The 19375-nt window shown below is 40.5% G+C and overlaps 1 protein-coding gene across 1 annotated transcript; it reads left to right on the top strand.

Moving 5' to 3' along the window:
* Nucleotides 1–331: 331 nt before the first annotated feature.
* Nucleotides 332–15507, top strand: Cdv3 (CDV3 homolog (mouse); the record flags this gene model as incomplete). The annotated part of the gene is given in 5 exon segments (XM_005406818.2): nt 332–408; nt 10638–10780; nt 11795–11954; nt 12356–12358; nt 13083–15507. Coding segments are annotated over 5 exon segments (534 nt in total), but the record flags the coding sequence as incomplete, so codon positions are not given.
* Between the last annotated feature and the right edge of the window lie 3868 nt (nt 15508–19375).

The raw sequence follows: 19375 nt of genomic DNA, 5'->3' as shown, positions 1-19375 counted from the left end.
GCTGCCGGCCGAGCCCGGCGCGGGGCGCGATCGCTCGTAGCGCGTGCGCTCGCCTTGGGGCGTCTGTGTGGGCGCGACCGGCCCCCGAGTCGGCGAGGAGGAAGTCGCGGCGCCGTGGAGCTGGAAGTGTCGCTGTGGAGTCGCCGGCGGTGTCCTAGCCGCGGCCTTCCCGAGCTGAGTCTCAGCGCGCAGTGGGGCCGGCCGCAGGCCGTGTCGGACGGCGGGGCGCGGGGCGGGCCTGGAGACCGGCCGCAGCCTTTCTTCGAAGTCTCCTAGCTGCTTAGTTGCATGTTTGAAAATAGCTCTGATTGATCAGGTATTTCTTTCACAGGATGAAGATGAGTGGAAAGAATTTGAGCAAAAAGAGGTTGATTACAGCGGACTCAGAGTGCAGGCCATGCAGATCAGGTACGGTGCGAGTGCGGATGGGTTTAGGTAATCTTACCTACGTGTTGGACGCGAGTTTGATTTTTCTAAGTCTCAAAGCAGCTTCGAAGTAACCTTGCCCTGAAGGAGTTTAAGACCCCAGTGGATTATGTCTCTATGAAGGTAGTTCCCTATGCTCATTGTGATAGCTTGCCTACTTCTAGTTCTGGTTAGGGCTTTTTATTCAAGGCACCTAAAATAGATCATGTTTTAAAAAAAAAAAAAAAAGGAATTTTTTTTAAGACATGGTTTCACTGCATAGTCCTGGTTGGCCTGGAATTTGAAATCCTCTTGCCTCAGCTTCCCAAGTGCAGGGATTACAGGCGTGTGCCACCACGCCTAGACAGATGTTTTACTGTTAACATTGATGGTTGAATTCACTTTTCCCTTTTTGTTTCAGAGACAATATAGGTGTTTTTCAGATCCTTTCCAGCTTTTTGTTTTGCCTTTATCCAGTAGGCAAGTTAATGTGTATCTTTATAATTGAAGTATAGGATACTTGCATTGAAGTATAGATTTTGCATTCACACAGCAAAACCAACCTAACCCTTCCAGTAATTTCCATCACAGGTAAACACTATTAGCTGGGTGTGGTGGCGTACACCTGTAATCCTAGCACTCAGGAGGCTGCGAGTTCAAATCCAGCCTGAACTACATAGAGAGACCCTGTCTCAGAAAGACCAAAAAGAAAAAAAGATAAACACTATCTTAACACCAAAGGGTAATTTTCTGTGGAACTTTGTAGAGTGGAGTTATGTAGTTTAAGCTTACTTTCCCTCTCCCCCAGGTACTAGTGACTGAGCCTGTGGCCTTGGTCCTAGTCAGAGGCTCTGTGACAGCTACACCCAGGGATAGAAGTGTGTTATTTTTAAAGATTTGTTCGTTGAATTTAAAAGTAAGCAGATTATCAAATCCATATTGGTCAGATTTATGTTAAATAAATGTCATATTTTCAGTAGTTTGGAAAGTAGAAAAAATGGTAGTTATGTTTCTGTTGCTGTAAGATTAATATTTATGGTTTTTTTTTTTTTTTAACGACAAAAACAGTGATCTCAATTAACTGCTTCAGTTTGTATGCAGTGCCAGTTACTACCTGGTGTATATTCCCTTAACTGTAGACTCCTGATCTCTTTAGGTGTGGTAGTATTTATGGCCTTAAATAACTTTTGTGGAAAAACCAGGACTAATATTTTTGATACTTGCTTGCTAGTTACCACGGCTGAACATTAATGTCTTTAGGTGTTTTAGCATGAAACACCTTTTGTGAGTTTTTGACTAAAGGAAAAACCACCTGATTGGTAGTGGGAAACTTTGAGGAAGTGCATCTTCTCCACTAGTTTTTTAAATTAGGTTTGCTTTGCTGGGGATTGAACCCAGGGCCTCCTACTGAGCTATATTTTATTTTTTGTGACAGCAGCTCCCAAGGTCGCTCAGTCTAGCCTTGAACTTAGTGGTGGTTCTGCCTCAACTTCTAGAGTGGGTAGGATAACAGGTGTGCCTCGCTGTGCTTGGTTTCCTCTACTCCTAAGGTTCCTTTGTAGTATTTGAGTAGAAGTGATTACACTGGAGTTTGATTTGCGGCCATGAGTTGACTTACTTCATGTCTGGATGTTTTTGAAGAGGCAGAGTTTGGAAAATACCTGTTTCTGTTTCCTTTCCCCTGGGAATTTGACTTACAAAAATGGAAGAGTGGGTTGTGAGGTTCCTGTCCTTTAGCATTGTGGAACCACTTGTGTGTGTGGCTCCTATTTTGTGGTAGACTCTTGGTCTGCTTTTCTTTTTCTGACTTGAACAACACTAATAGTTTTTTTTGACCCTGTTCTACTTACTGAACAGAGTAGTGCTTACTGAAGGAAAAAGGTTGTAGAGAATATTTGTACTGAACTTCAGCTTTTCTGTCAGTGGATACAAATCTCAGATCCCTATTCAGAGTTATTTTGGTCTTTTAACTATTGACTCCTTTTTTTTCCCTTTCACTAGTGCTAGGGATTGAACTCAGGGCCTCATACAGGCTAGGCAAGTGTTCTGTCACTGAGTTACATCCATAGTCCTAACTTCAGCTTTTTTTAGAGACAGCGTTGCCCAGTCTAGTCTTGAATTCTTCTGGCTACTCTTGAAGGTGGATTATTGCTTAAATAATACATTCATTAGATGAATAAGTAAATCTCAGCCAAAATGAGTGCTTTAAGTTCTGGTTGACCTAATGTAGACCAGCTTTTATTTTTTATACTGGGGCTTGAAACCAGAGCCTCCCCATTGAGCTATATCCCCAGCCTTTTTATTATTTTTGAGACAGGGTCTTGTTGTCTAGGTAGGGCTCAAACTTGATATTCTTTGCCTCAGTGTCTTGCAGTACTGGGATTACAGTTGTCCACCACCTTGCCAGGCTCTCATAGAACAGCTTTTGTGTGTGTTTTTTCATTATGAGCATTTAGTCATTGCTGCTGAATGGCCATCTGAGAGGTCTTTTGCTAATCTGCTAACATTGCAAAACACTCCTTTTTCAGAAAGCTGCTTTTGTGAGTCAGAAATTATGGAGTCTGGGGCCTGTGTTTCCATTGTCTGAAATTATTTAATAAAGGGGAATCTAGCTTCCAGGAAAGGCTTGAGGGTGGGAAAATCATATGAGGTTAGGTAATAATTACTAAAATTTTCACCTTATGTTAATATTTTTATAAACTTTTTTGGTGTTAAGGTTGGGAGTGTAGCTCAGTGGTACAGCACTTGCTTTTAGAATGCATAATTCCTGGGTTCTGTTTTTACCACCACCCCACCAGAAAAATTCCTAACGGTGAAACTCAGTAGAGTAAGAATACCAAGAAAAGAAATATTTGTTCCTAGGTAGATGGATCACATAATGAGATGGAGTTATGTGGCAAAAACAGTTCTGGGGAAAGACAAACTTGGTTTGCATTTTAACCTCTGCTGCTTAGTGCGTATGTTACCTTGAGCGAGTTATTTTACTTTTGAACATTCCTGTCTACAAAACAGACCAGTCAGAATTGTTAAGATTCTTTGAACAGGATGGTTTTTAAATGTCCAGGATATAGAAGGCACTTGGTTACTACTGATCATCTTCTCTATTGAGTAAGGATTTAGAATCACTTAACTCCTGGGAATTTCTGCTAATTAACCATGAGTTACCTGTTTTATAATGCCAAGATTTAGTGAGGAATACTAGGGGCATATATAAGGTTATCATAACTAAAGTCAGTCTTCGGAGGACACAGTAAGGGAAAAGGACATGCTCAGTGACATAACATTACAATAATCACTGGGTGTGGCTGGCGTATGTCTGTAATCCCACCTGTTTGGGAAGTTGAGGCAGGAGACTCACAAATTTGGGGCTAGCCTGAACAACTTAGACACTGTCTCAAAATAAAAAAGGGCTGGAGGTGTAACAGTGGTAGAGCACTTACGTGGTATGCCCATGGCCCTGGATTCAATCCCCATTGCCACCAAAAAACCATAGCAATAGGATAACCAAGCCAAAAATGGTCTTTCTCAGAGTGTTAAATGTTGCCTAGAGATCTTAAATGACTTGCTCTGATATTTCAGCAGAATTGCTTAGAAAGGAAGAAGTTGACTTTTTCCTGCTATGAATGGGATGCTGTGTCTTTATGCAGTACTGTTTTGTTGGTGAGAGATACTACCTTACTGTCTTAATATAGAACAAGGGGAAAAGAAACTTTGAAAGTTGACTTAAAATATCTTGAAGTTTTTAGCCTGTAGTCTTGAATTTTCTTAAAACTTTTTGTTTTGAAAAATTAGAAATCAGAAAAGTCACAAGAAAGTAAAATAAGTACCAATGTAGTTTTCAGTCAGTTCCCATCCATCTTTGGCATATTTATCTTTTTCTCTTTTACCAAATGAGAATTAGTTATAAATCCCGCATATAGTCTTAGAGTTCTTGACGTGAGTTTAGCATGCTAGGCCTTTAACCAAGGTAAGTATATATTTGAAGGGGTGCTTACTGTAGTAATGTTCTGTCTCATGTTTACCAGCCATCTCAAGATTTAAGTACCAAGAATACTTATTTATGTTTTTTGAGATAGACTTTCGTTGATGTTTTTCAGGCAGACCTTATACAAGCTATGTAGTCTAGGCTGGCTTTGAACTTGCTGTAATCCTCCTGTCTCAGCCTCTTTGAGTGCTGGGATTATAGACATGTACCACCACACCCAGCTCCCAAGAATATTTAATATGCCGAAATTAATAGATCTTATTCAAGGTCAGGTCACTGTAGACAAATTCTTGAGAGGGAAGCAGTTGATGGTAATAAAGAGCCTGATACTTGAGTTTAAATTATTGGTTAATTACAGAATCTCTAGGCCTCTTCCATCTAAATGGACTTTGTTGGGGAAATATTTCATTTAATTTTTGATAGTACATATTTACATGTAATATTTATATATTACATTGCACATGTGTCCTATTTCAACAAAGGATTGAGTTCTTAAAGCCCAGTGATTTTTTTTTTTTCAATGTTGCTAATTCTCTTTCTCCCCTGCTTCTCATTAGTATGTGTTTTGTATTACACATAGATTAGATTTACTGTGGGGAGTTGGTATGTGTACATCTTTTTTTTTGTCCATTCCCCTTCTTCCCTGCTCCCAACAAATGGGAGTCCATTCCCATTTGCAAAAGCTCCACTTTGATTTTGTTTTCCTTTTCAATTCTTTTTGTTTCCATCCCTGTATCTTCCCAAAGAGTAAGTTGTCATACTACAGGGATACATGCATACCAGTCTTACATCTGTATCTCTTAGGTGAGAAACTAGCAGCACATAAAAAGAGTAAAATAAATATGAATAGGAAATGGGTCTTTTGCAGATGGAGCCTAGTGACCTGTTGGAGCCTCCTTTAGAAGTCGAGGTCTTTAAATATGTTGAGTGGAGCTGCTCGGGAAGAAGATGCTCCATTTTGTTTCGTTTGCTGTGTTGAGGATGTCACACTGCGCTACTTCCCTATCCCTTTTTATTTTTTTATTTTGAGACAGGGTCTTGCTGAGTTGCCCAGGTCAGGCTCAAACTTTCCATCATCCTGCCTCAGCTTTCCTCAGTGCTGGGATTGTAAAACCATAGATAATTTCAAGGTGTGCTGGGGTTTCAGGGACAGAGGAGAGACACTGAGTGTACCGGGGCTGGGGAGGGTTTCTTGGGATGAAGTGTGGTGACGTTTCAGTAGTGGAGGCCAGGCACAGATGAGGCGTTTTTATCTTTTTTACAGTGTAACGGTAGTTGGTACAATAGGACAAACCTTTGGAGAACTTTTTTTGTTTCAGCTGCCTCCCCCTAGTGTTGGGGAGAGGGAATTACAATGAGCCTGCAAAATTCTCTCCTTTGAGATAAAGATAAAAATGGGATTTTTTGGAAACAAGGTCTTGCTCTGTTGTCCAAGCTGGCCTCAAACTTGGGTCCTCCTGCTTTAGCCTCCCAAGCAGCCAGGATTAAGGGTTTCCATCACGTGCATGGCTTTGTTCTGTCCTGCATAAATATACCAGTTAACCTTAATAAGAGAAATGCATTTCTCCTGTCATACAGGGAAAATTTCTGTGTTACATCTTAGAGCTGTGAAGAGGATAAAATGCTTCTTAGTAGAAGCAAAGTGAAGGAATGTGTGAAGGAATGTGTGACTCTATAATTTAGTTCGGCTACTTTGGACCTCAGGAACTGTCAAGTTTCCTCTATTCCAGTGGGTTTTTCCTCTGCCTTCGTGTTCCTGTGAGTGGCTGTGTTGGTGTGGTGTAGTAGCTACTCAGTGAATGTTCTTTTCCTGGTGTAATTGTTCTCCTTATCCCAATCAGTAGTGCCTTAGAAACTTAAGACAGTACTCTGGTGATAAATGTGTTATGTTGTAGTTTAAAAGCAAAGTTTAGCTGATGAAAAGTTACATACTATATTGTGTGAAATACTGAGTTTTAGCCTGATGAAAAGCTGAATTTTAGATTTTTGTAAAAATAACTTGGCAACATGTTTTTTTTACCTTTGGAATTTGGATTTTTGGAGAGTTGACATTTTCTGAAATAAGAGAATGCAATAGGATATATAAATCATTTCTATCCTGCCTTTAGTACTATGGGATTTAGGCAAGGCCCTTGGCAATCTTAGGGCCTTAGTTCCTTCATCTCAGATGAAGGTTCATGATTAGACAATTTTTCAATATTTGATTTAGCTAATACTTTACAATCTTAATCTTATTTTTATGACATTAGGGATTGAACCCCAGTATCTCTCACACATATGAGGCAAGTCCTGTACCACTGGGCTATGTATCTCCAGTCCTTTTAGAGACAGAGTGTCACTAAGTTGTGATCCTCCTGCCCCAGCCTCCTGAGTAGCTGAGATGTTTAAACATTGATTTAAGAATTTAAAACACTGATTTAGAATGTAAACATTGATTTAAACATTGTTTAGTTAATAGTTAATCAATAGTTGTTAATAGTTTAGAATTTACACATTGATTAGTTAATAGCTGTTTCAAAATTTAAATGAGCAGTTGAAAGCTGTGATGCCTCAACTTGGGGTATATACCAAGAGTTATATAAGTGCCATGGAGGTCTGTGTGGGGATTTTCACTGCTTTGTCCGGCATGGATTGGGTTGTTGGGACATTATCACTAGTCACTTGTTAGCTAGGTGAGTAAGGATTCATACTTTGATCCTTGCACTAAGAAGAATAACATTACAGTATAGCTACATTAGCATAGCTGCAAAAGTAGTGGAATTTTTTTATTTTTGTTAAACTCCTTTTGGGTTAATTCTGAGGTTTGGCTGTCACTGTTAAACTCCTGGTTAAGTTATGACCTTCATATCCTTACTTGGGCATTCATCCCACCTAGTAACCTGCCTTAGGCCAGGTGTGGTGGTGCACACCTGTAATCTTAGCACATGGGTGGCTAAGGCAGGAGGATGAGGTAGGAGGATCCCTGTGAGTTCAAGGCCAGCCTGAACTACGTAGTGAAACCTTGTCTCAAAAAGACCAAAATAAAAAAATAATAATAACCTGCTTTAGAAAACAAGATACTACTCTCTGGTATCCATCTTTTAAAATCCATTTTTAGCCAGGCATGGTGGTATATGCTTCCTGCCTGAGGCAGGAAGATTGTCAGGAGCTTAAGGCCAACTTGGGCTTCATAGAGAGTTCAGGGCAAGCTCACACTACATAGTGAGACCCTGCCTGAAAAAAACCAAAAACGTGATCTGTTTGTAAAATGGGTGTATTTTACACATCTTTAATCCCAGTAGTCTGGGGACCAGAGGCTGAAAGATTGTGAGTTTGAGCCCAGCCTGGGTAATTTAGTGACTTTACCCAGATCTTGTGTCAACATAAAAATGTAAAAAGGGGTAGGGATATATAGCTCAGTCCAGAGTCCCAGATTCAATCCCCAGTATCCCCCCACAGAAAACTCCAAAACATTTTATTCATTCATTTATTTTGCAGTACTGGGGAATAAACCCAGAACTTAGCAAAAATTCTTTTTTTTAGACAAGATTTTGCTTTGTATTGAGGCTAGCCTTGAACTCACTATGTAGCCCACTGCACCTCTTAGTGGTTCTCCTGCCTCAGCCTTACAAATGCTGAGATTATAGGCCTGCACCCACCACACTTGGCAAAAATTCCACTTTAAAAACATTTTAAAGGGAGGCTGAGGCAAGAGGATCTATTGTTGCAAGTTTGAGACCAGCCTAGGCTACCGAGTGAGCTTTCGAGGCCAGCCTGAACTGCATAGCGAGACCTTGTCTCAAAAAGAGCCCCCCCCCAGCCAAAAAAACACATTTTAAAGAAATAAGCTGTGTTATGTACATGTACCACTCCCCAGAACAGTTGTAAAATGTATATACCACAAACTTGTACTAATACAATAATGAAAAAATAAAAACATTTCCATGTTTTGTTTTGAATTAGAAACTACATTTTCTTTTGGTATATGTGCTCCTTTCATAAAAACATACGTGAATATTAAAAGGCATCTACTAGCAGTGTGTACTGTGTGCCAGGCACTGTTCTAATTGCTGTACATCTCAGTAACTCATTTAATTCTCATAATGGGGCTATTATCCTCATTTTAGGTATGAAAAACCTGAAGTTAACTGCCATCCTCAGTATTTCCTGGCTACTAAATGGCAGAGCCTAGATTTGAACCAAGCAGTATGACTTTGGAATTAGCTCTTAACTGTGTTTAAGCACCCAGAGCTACTCCTTAACATAGGTTTTAATAGTTGGTTTTGTTTGCAGTACTAGGTATTGAACCTGGGGCCTTACATATGCTAGGTATTTACTCTGTGCTGAGCTACATCCCCAACCCTCAGAAGTGATCTAAATGTTTTTGCATTTGTGCTCCACAGATGTTTGAATAAGTTCTAATTTGTATTATTGTGTTCTGTATGAGTGTAGGCCTGGCATGATTGTAGACGATTATGTAGCATTCTGTTGTGTCTAGTAAACTAAAAGGAAAACTGAAGGGTGGTTTGGCCATGTTCATCTTTTTTTTCCTCTCGTATATAGTCTTAGTCCAGGTTGAAGTCAGTGCTCATCCCTGCCTTCATAGTTGGAACACCCTAGGTCTCTAAATGCTGGAGTCACCTCTGGTTGGTGGCATGTCACATAATACTGCCATTATCTTTGAAATTTTGTCCGGCTTTAAAAGAGCCCATCATGCTATTAAAGAAATTTATTTTACAGCCATGACATACCTTATCTTATTAACAGTGGAGGGAAAGCACACTTAAATGTAGAAGCCAGAGGACGCTGTGTGGCATAGTTCTCAGGGTCACATGGGAGGTAAAGTGAGTCATTCATGTGTTGTTAATGGCCGTGATGGTTGATCAGGAGGCAAACAGGTGTAAAGGACAGAACATTGCGGGGAAGGGGGAAAGGATGGTGAAGGAGATTAAGAAGTTAAAGACCTAAGATAATCCACCATTGTGAGAAACAGTTTCAGGAAAGGTTAGGAGTCACTGCCAGGTGAATCAGCAGAGTCAGTTTCAGAAAGGAAGTTTGAGCAGTAACAGTATTGTGTTAAATATCCCTGCTGTTGAGCCAGGAGTAAAGAGATAAGTTGTGTATACTTAATCATTTAGAATGATCAGATTTATATAAAATAATAAGTAGCCCAGCAAAAAGAAAAATAAAGATGCCTTGGAGAAACTGTATGTTCTAATTCAAGAAAAAAGAAATAGGGCTGGGCATAGCTCATGGGTAGAGCATGTTCCAGACCCTAGTTTGACCTCCGCCAGTGCCACATAAGCACAAAAAGAGTAAAGATATTAAAATCGACATTAAAAAAAATTATAGCTGCTTGTGCTGGCCTGAGCACATGTAGTTCCAGCACTTAGGAGGCTAAGGCCTAGGAGTTCGGGACTAGGCTGGGAAGCCTAGTAAGACCTTATCTCTAAATAAACATGGATAGTCTTAGGATGGTATGTTTCCTAGGAGTGTATCTTTTGTATTTATTAACTGGTAAGCTCTTAAATTTTCTTTTTTTAATAGACAGCAAATGTGTGTGTGTTAAGGGTTAATTCTGTGTACTCTACCTGTCAGGCAGAGACTGAAACTAATGAGATCTGTAGCACTGACGGAAGTGAACTTGAGCATAGCTTTGCTTTCCTGTTAGAGTGCATTTCTCATTTTGAGAGCATTTTGTAACATGGGTGAAAGGATTATAAATAAAATTACATCTTTTGAAAACCCTTTTTTTTTTTCACTAAAAATACACTTGGCATAAATGCCAGCTCATACACGTTGGTCTTAGGAAAATCTCGTAATTGTACATTTCACTCTTCAAGTCATCCTTTTCTCTGCATTTCAACTCTTGTGTAGTTTTTTGAGCAGAGGTCTAGCACTTACCTGGGTCTGCTACAAATAATGATGTAATTCGTCACGCGGGCATATCAGTGTGTTAAACATTTCTGAGTTTTCTTTGGCTTATGAAGTGGCTTGCAAAATGGAATTTTATAGATTTCCTTTTTTTTTTTTAAGCAGTGAAGTCCTTTTTCACATGCAGTCCAGTGGAAGTCCCAGTGTATTAAATAAATAAAAATCCCCTTTTTCTCCTGCTCCCATTTTTTTTCCTTAAAACACTTGAAGCATTTAGGCATTGAAGAGGTTGTTAAGTGACTTCTCCAAAGTCGGAGAGATACACATTGATACAGCTGAGAATTTGGACTGACAATTTTCTTGGTGGTTTTTCACTTGTTTGCTTTTCCAATAGTGAAAAGGAAGAAGATGATAATGAAAAGAGAGAAGATCCAGGAGATAACTGGGAAGAAGGTGGAGGTGGTGGTGGTATAGAGAAATCTTCAGGTCCCTGGAACAAAACAGCTCCGGTACAAGCGCCTCCCGCTCCAGTAATTGGTAATTTTACTATTTTTGTCTCAGAAGACAGCTCGCTGATACACAGTTGTACATGCCCTCCACCTTCAGCTAAATGCGTGCTTATGGTATGGTTGGGAGCTCTGGAAAAACTTTTGATTGGAAGCGATTTGGAAGTTAAGAGATGTGCTTTTGTTGTATAAAAATACTATACAAGAGCTTTTGTTGTGGCAGAAATTAATGTATATTTGTGGCACTGAAGATTCAACCTAGGGCTTCACACATACTAGACAAGTACTCTTATCACTGAGCTACAACACCAGCCTAAAATGAAGTTTTTGATAATGGAAAACATGTATATGTTTCTATTTATGTATTAAGTATGAGGTGGGGGAAATAGGAAAAGTTGGAAGATTGCATCCCCTGTTAGGATGATATGATAGATCCTGGGCTACTCAGCTGCTGGTTTTTTTTTTTTTTTTCCTGTTTTACCTGAATTCTCTAAGAAAACAAAAGTGAAGAGCCTTAATCCATTGATGAGGAAGAGAATGAGTGAAAGAGAATGAAATAAGGTTATCTAATTGCTTGTTTTTGTTTTTTACTATCTTTATAATTTTAAAAAACAACTACACAGACATTTTGTATATATGTGGCATCATTTAGTTTGTCATCAGGTAAAGAAATGAATATTCATGTTTACTCATAGGGAAATAGGGCAAAAATAGATGTATTTTGAAAGATAGTTCCTGATGAGGGTTGTCTCGCAGATGAGCAGTAGGTTCCTTTCCCACTTCCACCAGCAGTGTGTTAGAGCTTATTTCCCTAGAAAGTTTGAATTATACATGAAACAGCAGTTAGAGTACTACCCTAAAGAGAGTGTTTTCACTTTGAAAACATTTCCTCAAGCTACCTTTCCTTCTGTTGTCTCACCTGGAAACTCTTCCTGTATCAGGGATTGCTTGTCTTCATACTTACTAAATGATTTAGGAGTGCAGGAATGGCTTATTTAAATACAGAACATTTGAATGGTTTCTCTAAACTGTTGTAAAATATTAGTTACAGAAACCCCAGAACCGGCAATGACTAGTGGTGTGTATAGGCCTCCTGGGGCCAGGCTAACCACAACGAGGAAAACGCCACAAGGACCACCAGAAATATACAGTGATACACAGTTTCCATCCTTGCAGTCCACTGCCAAGCATGTAGAAAGCCGGAAGTAAGTACCCTCATTACTGCCTTTTGTGTGGGACCTCCCAGCCCTTGTCCAGGAGGTGGTATGGGGGTGTGCAAACCCACTAAAGGGAGATGATTCCTTACCCACTGACAGCAACTGAGAACCAGGCTAGATCTTAGGGACCCAGGTGGGAGGCAGGCGGGCAGGACAAGGGGAAAAGCATTGAAGACTCCCATCAGTCTCCCTAAGCCCTGGTTTGTGTTTTGTGGTGATACCAAATCACATAACTAGAATTCTTTGTAACTATATTATTACTAGTTTATGTTCCTTATAACATGGAACTTGGAAATAGAAGAGCAGTGTTTCCTTATATTCCCAGTAAACATGAATAGGTGAAAGATGTTGGCATTTATAAATCTAATGTTAAAATAATCTTATTTCAGCAGGTACTTAAAATGAATGCTACCTGGAGTTAAATGACCACATGTGGTTCATCTACATCTTACTTAGGGACATGAATTTTTAAAAAGTAAATAAAATGGGAAGAAATATAAATGACATCAGATGGAAATTTTTTTTGGGTGGCTTTTAAAGTAAATCCCAGCCTTTTTGCCTCTTTGAGAGCACAGCTGGCTTGAATTTAAACCTCCACTTGGACTGGCTCCTCTACTCTGTGGTACAAAATGTATAAGGGACCTGGGAGGGCAGTGACTCACCACGCTCATCTTTCTTTATCTGACCTGACCTGACCCACTCCCACAAAGCAGAAATAAGGAGAAACCGTTGTCATGAGAACTTTACTTGAGTAAGAAAATTGTTACCCTTATGCATAAAGAAACATTATCAACTAATTGCTAAAAGTAAAAGTGAGTCTTAGGAAGAGTCGTTACACAGCTTCTTTCCAGTTGTCTTCAAGTTGGTCCCAAAATAGGTTTGCAGCTAATACTCTTTACTAAGATGAGACCATAGAGCTGCAGTACAGTATTGTGTGTCTTCTGTTCAATTGAAGCCTTAAAATGGTTTAATACTGATTTTATGTACCCATTTCTCCCTTTCTGTCTCTCCCCAAGATTCTTTTAAGGGGTGGCTTTTTTTTTAAACTAAAGGAAGAACGTTTTCCAAAAAACTTTAGTGAAGAAATATTTACTGATAACATTTCTTTTCCCTTAGGGATAAAGAAATGGAGAAGAGCTTTGAAGTAGTAAGACACAAAAATAGAGGTAGGGATGAGGTTTCAAAAAACCAGGCCCTTACACTTCAGCTAGACAACCAGTATGCTGTGCTTGAAAACCAGAAATGCAGCCACACACATTACAATTAAGGAATGGTCTTTGCTAACCCCTCTAAGGTAACTAGACCACAGCTAACCACCATGAACAGCCATTCATCATCTGATCTCTGTTGGATCTACAGCGGCTGATGCAGACCATGCAAGTGACCAGCCTGTTGCACTATGGAAGTTTAAAGTATCACAACTGCTCTTTGTGTATATTGGATTTAGGGGAATTTTCATTGTTATATAAATGTATGAACTAGATTCAACACTTTTCATAATCGCTCTGCAAATACAAAAAACCAAATCCTGCAGCCAGTGGTCATTTGGAAGATCTTTTTATGTTCAGATACTGAGCCTTTGTCAGGGTTGACTACCTCAGATTTGCTGCACTCTTTGTGGACTTCACGTGGATCACAACTTCTGGATAAGAAGGTTACAGCTTTTAAAGTGTCGATGTGAACCTTGAAACCAGCTCTACTGGATTTCTATCAGAAATCCTGCAGAAAGTCAGCCATCTGGGTTCTGATCTGCTATAAAAGATGAAGATTTAAGTGACCTTAATTAACCTGTCCTGTGCCCTACCCTGAAGAGTACTCTGTAGTAAGCTGTGGCTATATTAGACTTTTGAAACATGCCGCTCTCAAAAAACTGATGTGTTCAGATCATCTGAGTAGGGCTGTGATTTATAATTGCAATTTTTAGTTAGTCTGAGGTAACTACAAATTAAATTCTACCAAACTTGGATCCACCAAGTGGGAAAGAGGGTGGGCTGGGGGAATAATCTAGTTTCCTTTAGTAGTTTTTTTATTTGTATAGTGCTTTTTCTGTGTTCCACATTAAGGCCTTTTTTGCTTGGACTTAGAATAAGTTCTTTGACAGCATATTACTTGGTCAAGTAACCTGAAATACGCATTCGAATTGTGATGTCTTGTGAATTTGCCAACCCTAGAGTGGAACCAAATAGCCTTTGATGTAGAGGGCAGCGGATGCTGGAGGCTCTACTTCCGGTGCTGCTACAGCCTCCTCTAATCAGGTCTAAATTGTATAGTAAACTGCTGTCGAAAGAGTATGGTTTCCGCTCAGGCTAAGGCAGTGGTGGTGAACCTATGGCATGCGTGCTGCACCAGGCTTTTGGCCTTGAAAGCTCTAAAAGGTTTGCCATCGCTGGGCTAAGGGATTCACTGACACGTCCTACAGATTCAAAGCCACAAAGCTAAACCTCACCTAGCGCCCATTTCAGTTTCCTGGATCTTGCATGATCTTTGATGAGACTTCCTTACATACTTGTGCCCAATTTTTAAGGTATTGGCCATTCTGTAGATGCAGTGATTGTCCCAGCTAGCTCTGTTATCAGCCTTTTGGTGTGTTTTCTTAGTGTTCATTTGGGAAGGCAGGGCTGAAGATACTGATGTAGCACTTCTGCTTTTCTGCAGACTCCAGACTATCCAGTAGTATATAGTAGTCCTTACAAGGGACTTGAGGAAGCTCCCCGGGATTACTGAACTTTTTTCCACCTAATAAGATAGTCTAGCAGTTTTTCCTTAGTCTGGTATCTTTGGTTCAGTAGAAATATTTCATAGTGGTAGTGACCACTTGATGCAGAGTCTGGGTTTCTCTATAATAAATCCCTTTGCCAAATGCAGGAGTTGCACACTTACTGCAGGCAAGAGTAAAGCAAGTGGGTAAGTAACCCTTCTGGTGTTGGGGCATTTTCCTGTAGGAGTTCAGTCTGATGAACATGTCGGTGTAGCAGTCGGACTCCTGAGGGTGCTGTAGACAGTCCGCAGACAGGTCCTACTGGCCACTTGTGGGCAGTAATGTTGACATCGTTCGAGGTGGCAGGTACGATGCCTGTCTTCTGGGGTATTTGGGTGAGTAGCTGAGCCAGCCAAGGGAGTTTGGAGGATTACGGGAAAAGTAAGAGATTCTTGGTTAAGCAGAAGATTTCATTTGGGAACCAAAAACAAGTAATCTCTTGGATCTTGAGCCACATATTTTCCTTGAAAAATATGCATTTTCCTACAAAATTTTGTCAGTTATGTTACTGAGAGGTGAAGTGAGATGAATATGAAGTTTTATTTAATGGCACACTGTACTGGAAATCTGAAGACCCGCAGCAGATTTAAATTCCAACTCTTACAATTTTTTAAAAGATTGTGAAATTACAAAAATGCACATGAATCAAGTTTTAATATACTGAATGATGGGTGGATGAGGCAGTCCATTGTACCATTTCTTTTTTTGGATTCTCAGGCATGGTTTGGCAGTGCAAGAACTCTGTAACATTAACAAATTCAATAAAAAAGTAAATACTACGGACTGGATTGTGATACTTTTTATTCTACACCCTTAACCTGTCTTTGGAAATGGGGCATTGTCAGGCCCCTTGCAGGTGGGTGGATGACTGCGCTATCTCGGGGGTGTGCTTGTGTTTGAGAAGCTGCAGTGTCACAGTGACACGTGGAGTAAAAACGGGTGCGTGCATGTTATCATAGAACAGCAAGGGTGTGTCAGATCTTTGTTCTGTTGACTGAAGACTTGAGCCTCTGTCCCTTGAAGCTTTTTCTCAAAAGCATAACAGTTCTAATTTCAGGATTTTCTTCATGTTGTAATCCCTAAATTTCTAAGCCGGAGAAGGCATATTGTGTACAATTTACATAATTTTGAGTATATTCTTGAGGTTATACAATCATTACGGCACTTAACTCCTAATTATTTTCATTACTACAAAACCAAAGAATCTCCATCAATTCTCACCTTACCCACGCATCTTTCCATTGTGGGAAGCCAGTATTGTTTCTGGCCTCTAGATTTTTTTTCTTCTGGACATTCACATTTAAAAGGTTACAGAGGCTGGGCATGGTGGCCCATTGCTGTAATGTCAGCACTCAGGAAGCAGAGGGAGGACTGCAGCAAGTTTGAGACCAGTCTATGCTACAGAGTTCAAGGACAGCCTGAACTACATGATGAGACCCTGTCAAAAAAAACAAAAGGTTATAGAATAGGTAATGTGCCTTGCACTTGGCATGTTTTGAGGCTTATGTATGTTGTAGCATGTTAATGCTTTATTCCTTGGATGGGGCAGGTACCGGGAATCAAACTAGGCAGGTGCTGCACCACTGAACTAAATCCCCCAAACCCCTATTACTTTATATTGATGAAGGGTGTTTTGTTTAATTTGCAGTACTGGGGATTGAACCTAGGGCCTTGAGTTGTGTTCCCAGATTTTTAAAAACATTTTTGACAGGATCTTGCTATGTTGCCAAGTTGCCCAGGCTGGGCTTAAATTTGCAATTGTCCTGCCTCAGCCTCCCAGAGCACTGAGGTTACAGACCCTCACTTACATCTCCATCTTTAATATGTTTTTGAAACAGTTGCATTTTGATAGCGCCCAATTTTTTAATTCCTTGTTTTAGCTTTCACTTAGGTTTTGGATCTACCCTGAGTGAATTTTTAATGGTGTGAGTGTGAGTGCTAATGATCCAAGTCCGTCCTTTGGCAAATGGATAGCCAGCTGCTCAGCACCATTTTTTAAATAGACTCCCTTAACTCTGGCACACTAAACATTTTTTTCTTACAGTGTGAATTGGGGATGGGAACATAGGTGTGCGCAAGTTGGGCATGTGGGGTAAGGGGCCGAGGTTGGCAGGATAAGGGTGGTTGACAAAGGAGTGAAGAAGTGAGCAGCGTTTGTATTTGGGGAGTGGAAGCGAATTAACAGGAGTATGCAGAGGTCTGAAGGAGAGTCGTGGGCAGGCACCCTTGATGTCCTGACGCTGCAGTTTGGGAATAGCTCCAGCTCTTCAGTCACTACAGCCAGGTATAAGTAAGGCCTAGGGAAGGCTGACGGTACAAGCTGATTTTCCTGGGCTTGATAGAAGAAGTGTATATTGTGAAAGATCCCTTAAATAATTGGCTTGAGCTTACTTAATATGATACAAAGAATTAGGTAAGAGGCATGAAAGTGATTATTAGTATACATGTTTGTGCCTTTAGAAGTTGTGTGCCAAGCAAGAACTGGAACTCTTAGTAACGATGGGACACTGTTGGATAGGTATGTTAGCTTTACCTTCTGACAGAGCACTGGGTATAAACAGTTTACGGGGGAAAGGTTGATTTTTACTCACGAGTTTCATTCCAGGATGGGCTGACTCCAGAGAAACCATGGTGGGTGGGGTGGTGGAAAGCTGTTCCTCTCATGGCAGCCAGGAAGCAGGGTGAATTTCCAAAAGTTCCAGCATACATAGTTCCCCAGTTCTGCCCCAGGATCTAATCCCTCCAACCAGGCCCCACCATTTCCCTCACCTCCAGATAACGCCATCAGATTTCAGTAGATTAGTCCACTGAGGAAGTCAGAGTCCTGATCCAGACCTTTCTGGAAATACCACAGAGACAGGAGACTGTTTTAACAATGCCCTAGGTATTTCTCAGTCTAATCAAGATTAGTGATCGCAGTAGGATTTTACCATTTATTTATTTATTTTTTCCCGGTCCCGGGAATCGAACTCGCGACCTCACGCTTGCCAGGCAGGCGCTGTGCCACTGAGCTAAATCCTCAGCCATGGATTTAGCCATTTTGAAGCAGTCTTCAGTCTTTAATTTAGCATTGTGGAGAGTCAGTCAAAACATGCAGCAAGCAACTTCTGTGAAGATAAGATCCTTTGTCTCTAAATATTACAGAAAAGGGCCGGGGACATGGCTCGGTGGCATAAGCGCCTGCCTGGCAAGCGCAAGGTCCTGAGTTTGATTCCTGGTACCATAAACAAATATTACAGAAAAGAGTGTGTGAGACCACCAGCATTCCACCAGGCTGACGACTGTGTCTGAGAGAAGCTGGGTTTTTTTTTATTGTTTTGGGGTTTTTTGTTTTGTTTTTTTCCCCGTACTGGGAGTCGAACTCACGACCTCGCGCTTGCCAGGCAGGCGCTGTGCCGCTGAGCTAAATCACCAGCCCCAAAGAAGCTGTTTTAGAAAGAAGCGGACTTAACGGAATGATTGAAAAAATTGACTGCAGGTAGTTGGTATGATCTGCATTTTGCATTTATATTTTAGAAAACACAGTCTTCTGTGGCAAGCTTTGTTTTCTTTAAAGCCTGAGTTTTTTTTAACTCAAGCCCTGAATTTTAAGTCTTAGCATATTTTTACTGTATCTTACCTTGTAACAAAAATGATGGTGTAATTTTCCTGTGCAGGGGCCATCCTAATCTCTGTCGTTCCAATTTTGGTATATGTGCTGCCAAAGGGAGCCCAGAATAATTTTCTGTACCATCTATTTGCCACCTTTTCTGAAAAAACTACTTGCCTTCCTTTCCTTTGCTTCCCTTCCTTCCCTCTTTCCTCTTTCCTCTCTTCTGCCCCTTTTCTTCCTTCCCTTTGTGTTTTGAGACAGGGAACTGCTATGTAGTCCAGTCTGCCCGCATGCTCACAGTTGGGGGCCTCTGCCACCCAACTGCTGGTGTGTGCCACACCGTTTTCTTTCTGTGTGTTAGGCAAAGCTCTACACCAGTGACTGAACCTTTTGAAGCTTTCAATCAAACAGTCTGCTGCAGCATATGCGGCATAGGTTTGCTACTACTGCTCTATACTGAGCTGTTCCTCAACCACAGTGTATTTTTTATCTTTTTTTGTAGGGAAGCAAGATGTACAAAATAAAGCATTGTTTTCAATGTTAGCGTGCAGAAACTGAAAAGTACTACCAAGAACAGAGACTCTGCCCAGTTCAGACAGCATATTTATCCTAATTAAGCAGTTTTTTTCCTATAAGAGTGGGACAACTGTTAAGATTATGGCCATGGTTCTCAATCTGCTGCATTTTGCAATAACGGGGATCTTTAAAAATTTATGCCTGACTCCCACCTCCAGACATTCTTATTTAACCCATATGGGGTGCAGTCTGTGCATAAGGTTGTAGCTTTTTGTTTGTAATTCTGCAGTTAATCCTAGTATGCAGCAAAATTCGGGAGCCAGTAGGTTATGTCAAAACAGATAAATTATCCCCTTTGTAGAGTGTTGGAAAACATCACAGAGCTAATTTGAGTAGGTAGGAAGTCCCTTAAATTGCATCTTCAGCCCAGAAAGGATGACTCTATTTCTAATGAGCATTCTTCTGTGTTGCTGGGATCTGAACCACAGTCCTTCCCACTGAGCTACATCTCCAGTCCTTTTTTTATTTTGAGATGGTTTTGCT

This window comes from Chinchilla lanigera, unplaced genomic scaffold (assembly GCF_000276665.1).
Source record: "Chinchilla lanigera isolate Chin_1 unplaced genomic scaffold, ChiLan1.0 scaffold00100, whole genome shotgun sequence".
Lineage (NCBI taxonomy): Eukaryota > Metazoa > Chordata > Mammalia > Rodentia > Chinchillidae > Chinchilla > Chinchilla lanigera.
The sequence above is the reverse complement of the archived record's forward strand: the minus strand, read 5'-3'. Positions and strand labels throughout refer to the sequence as shown.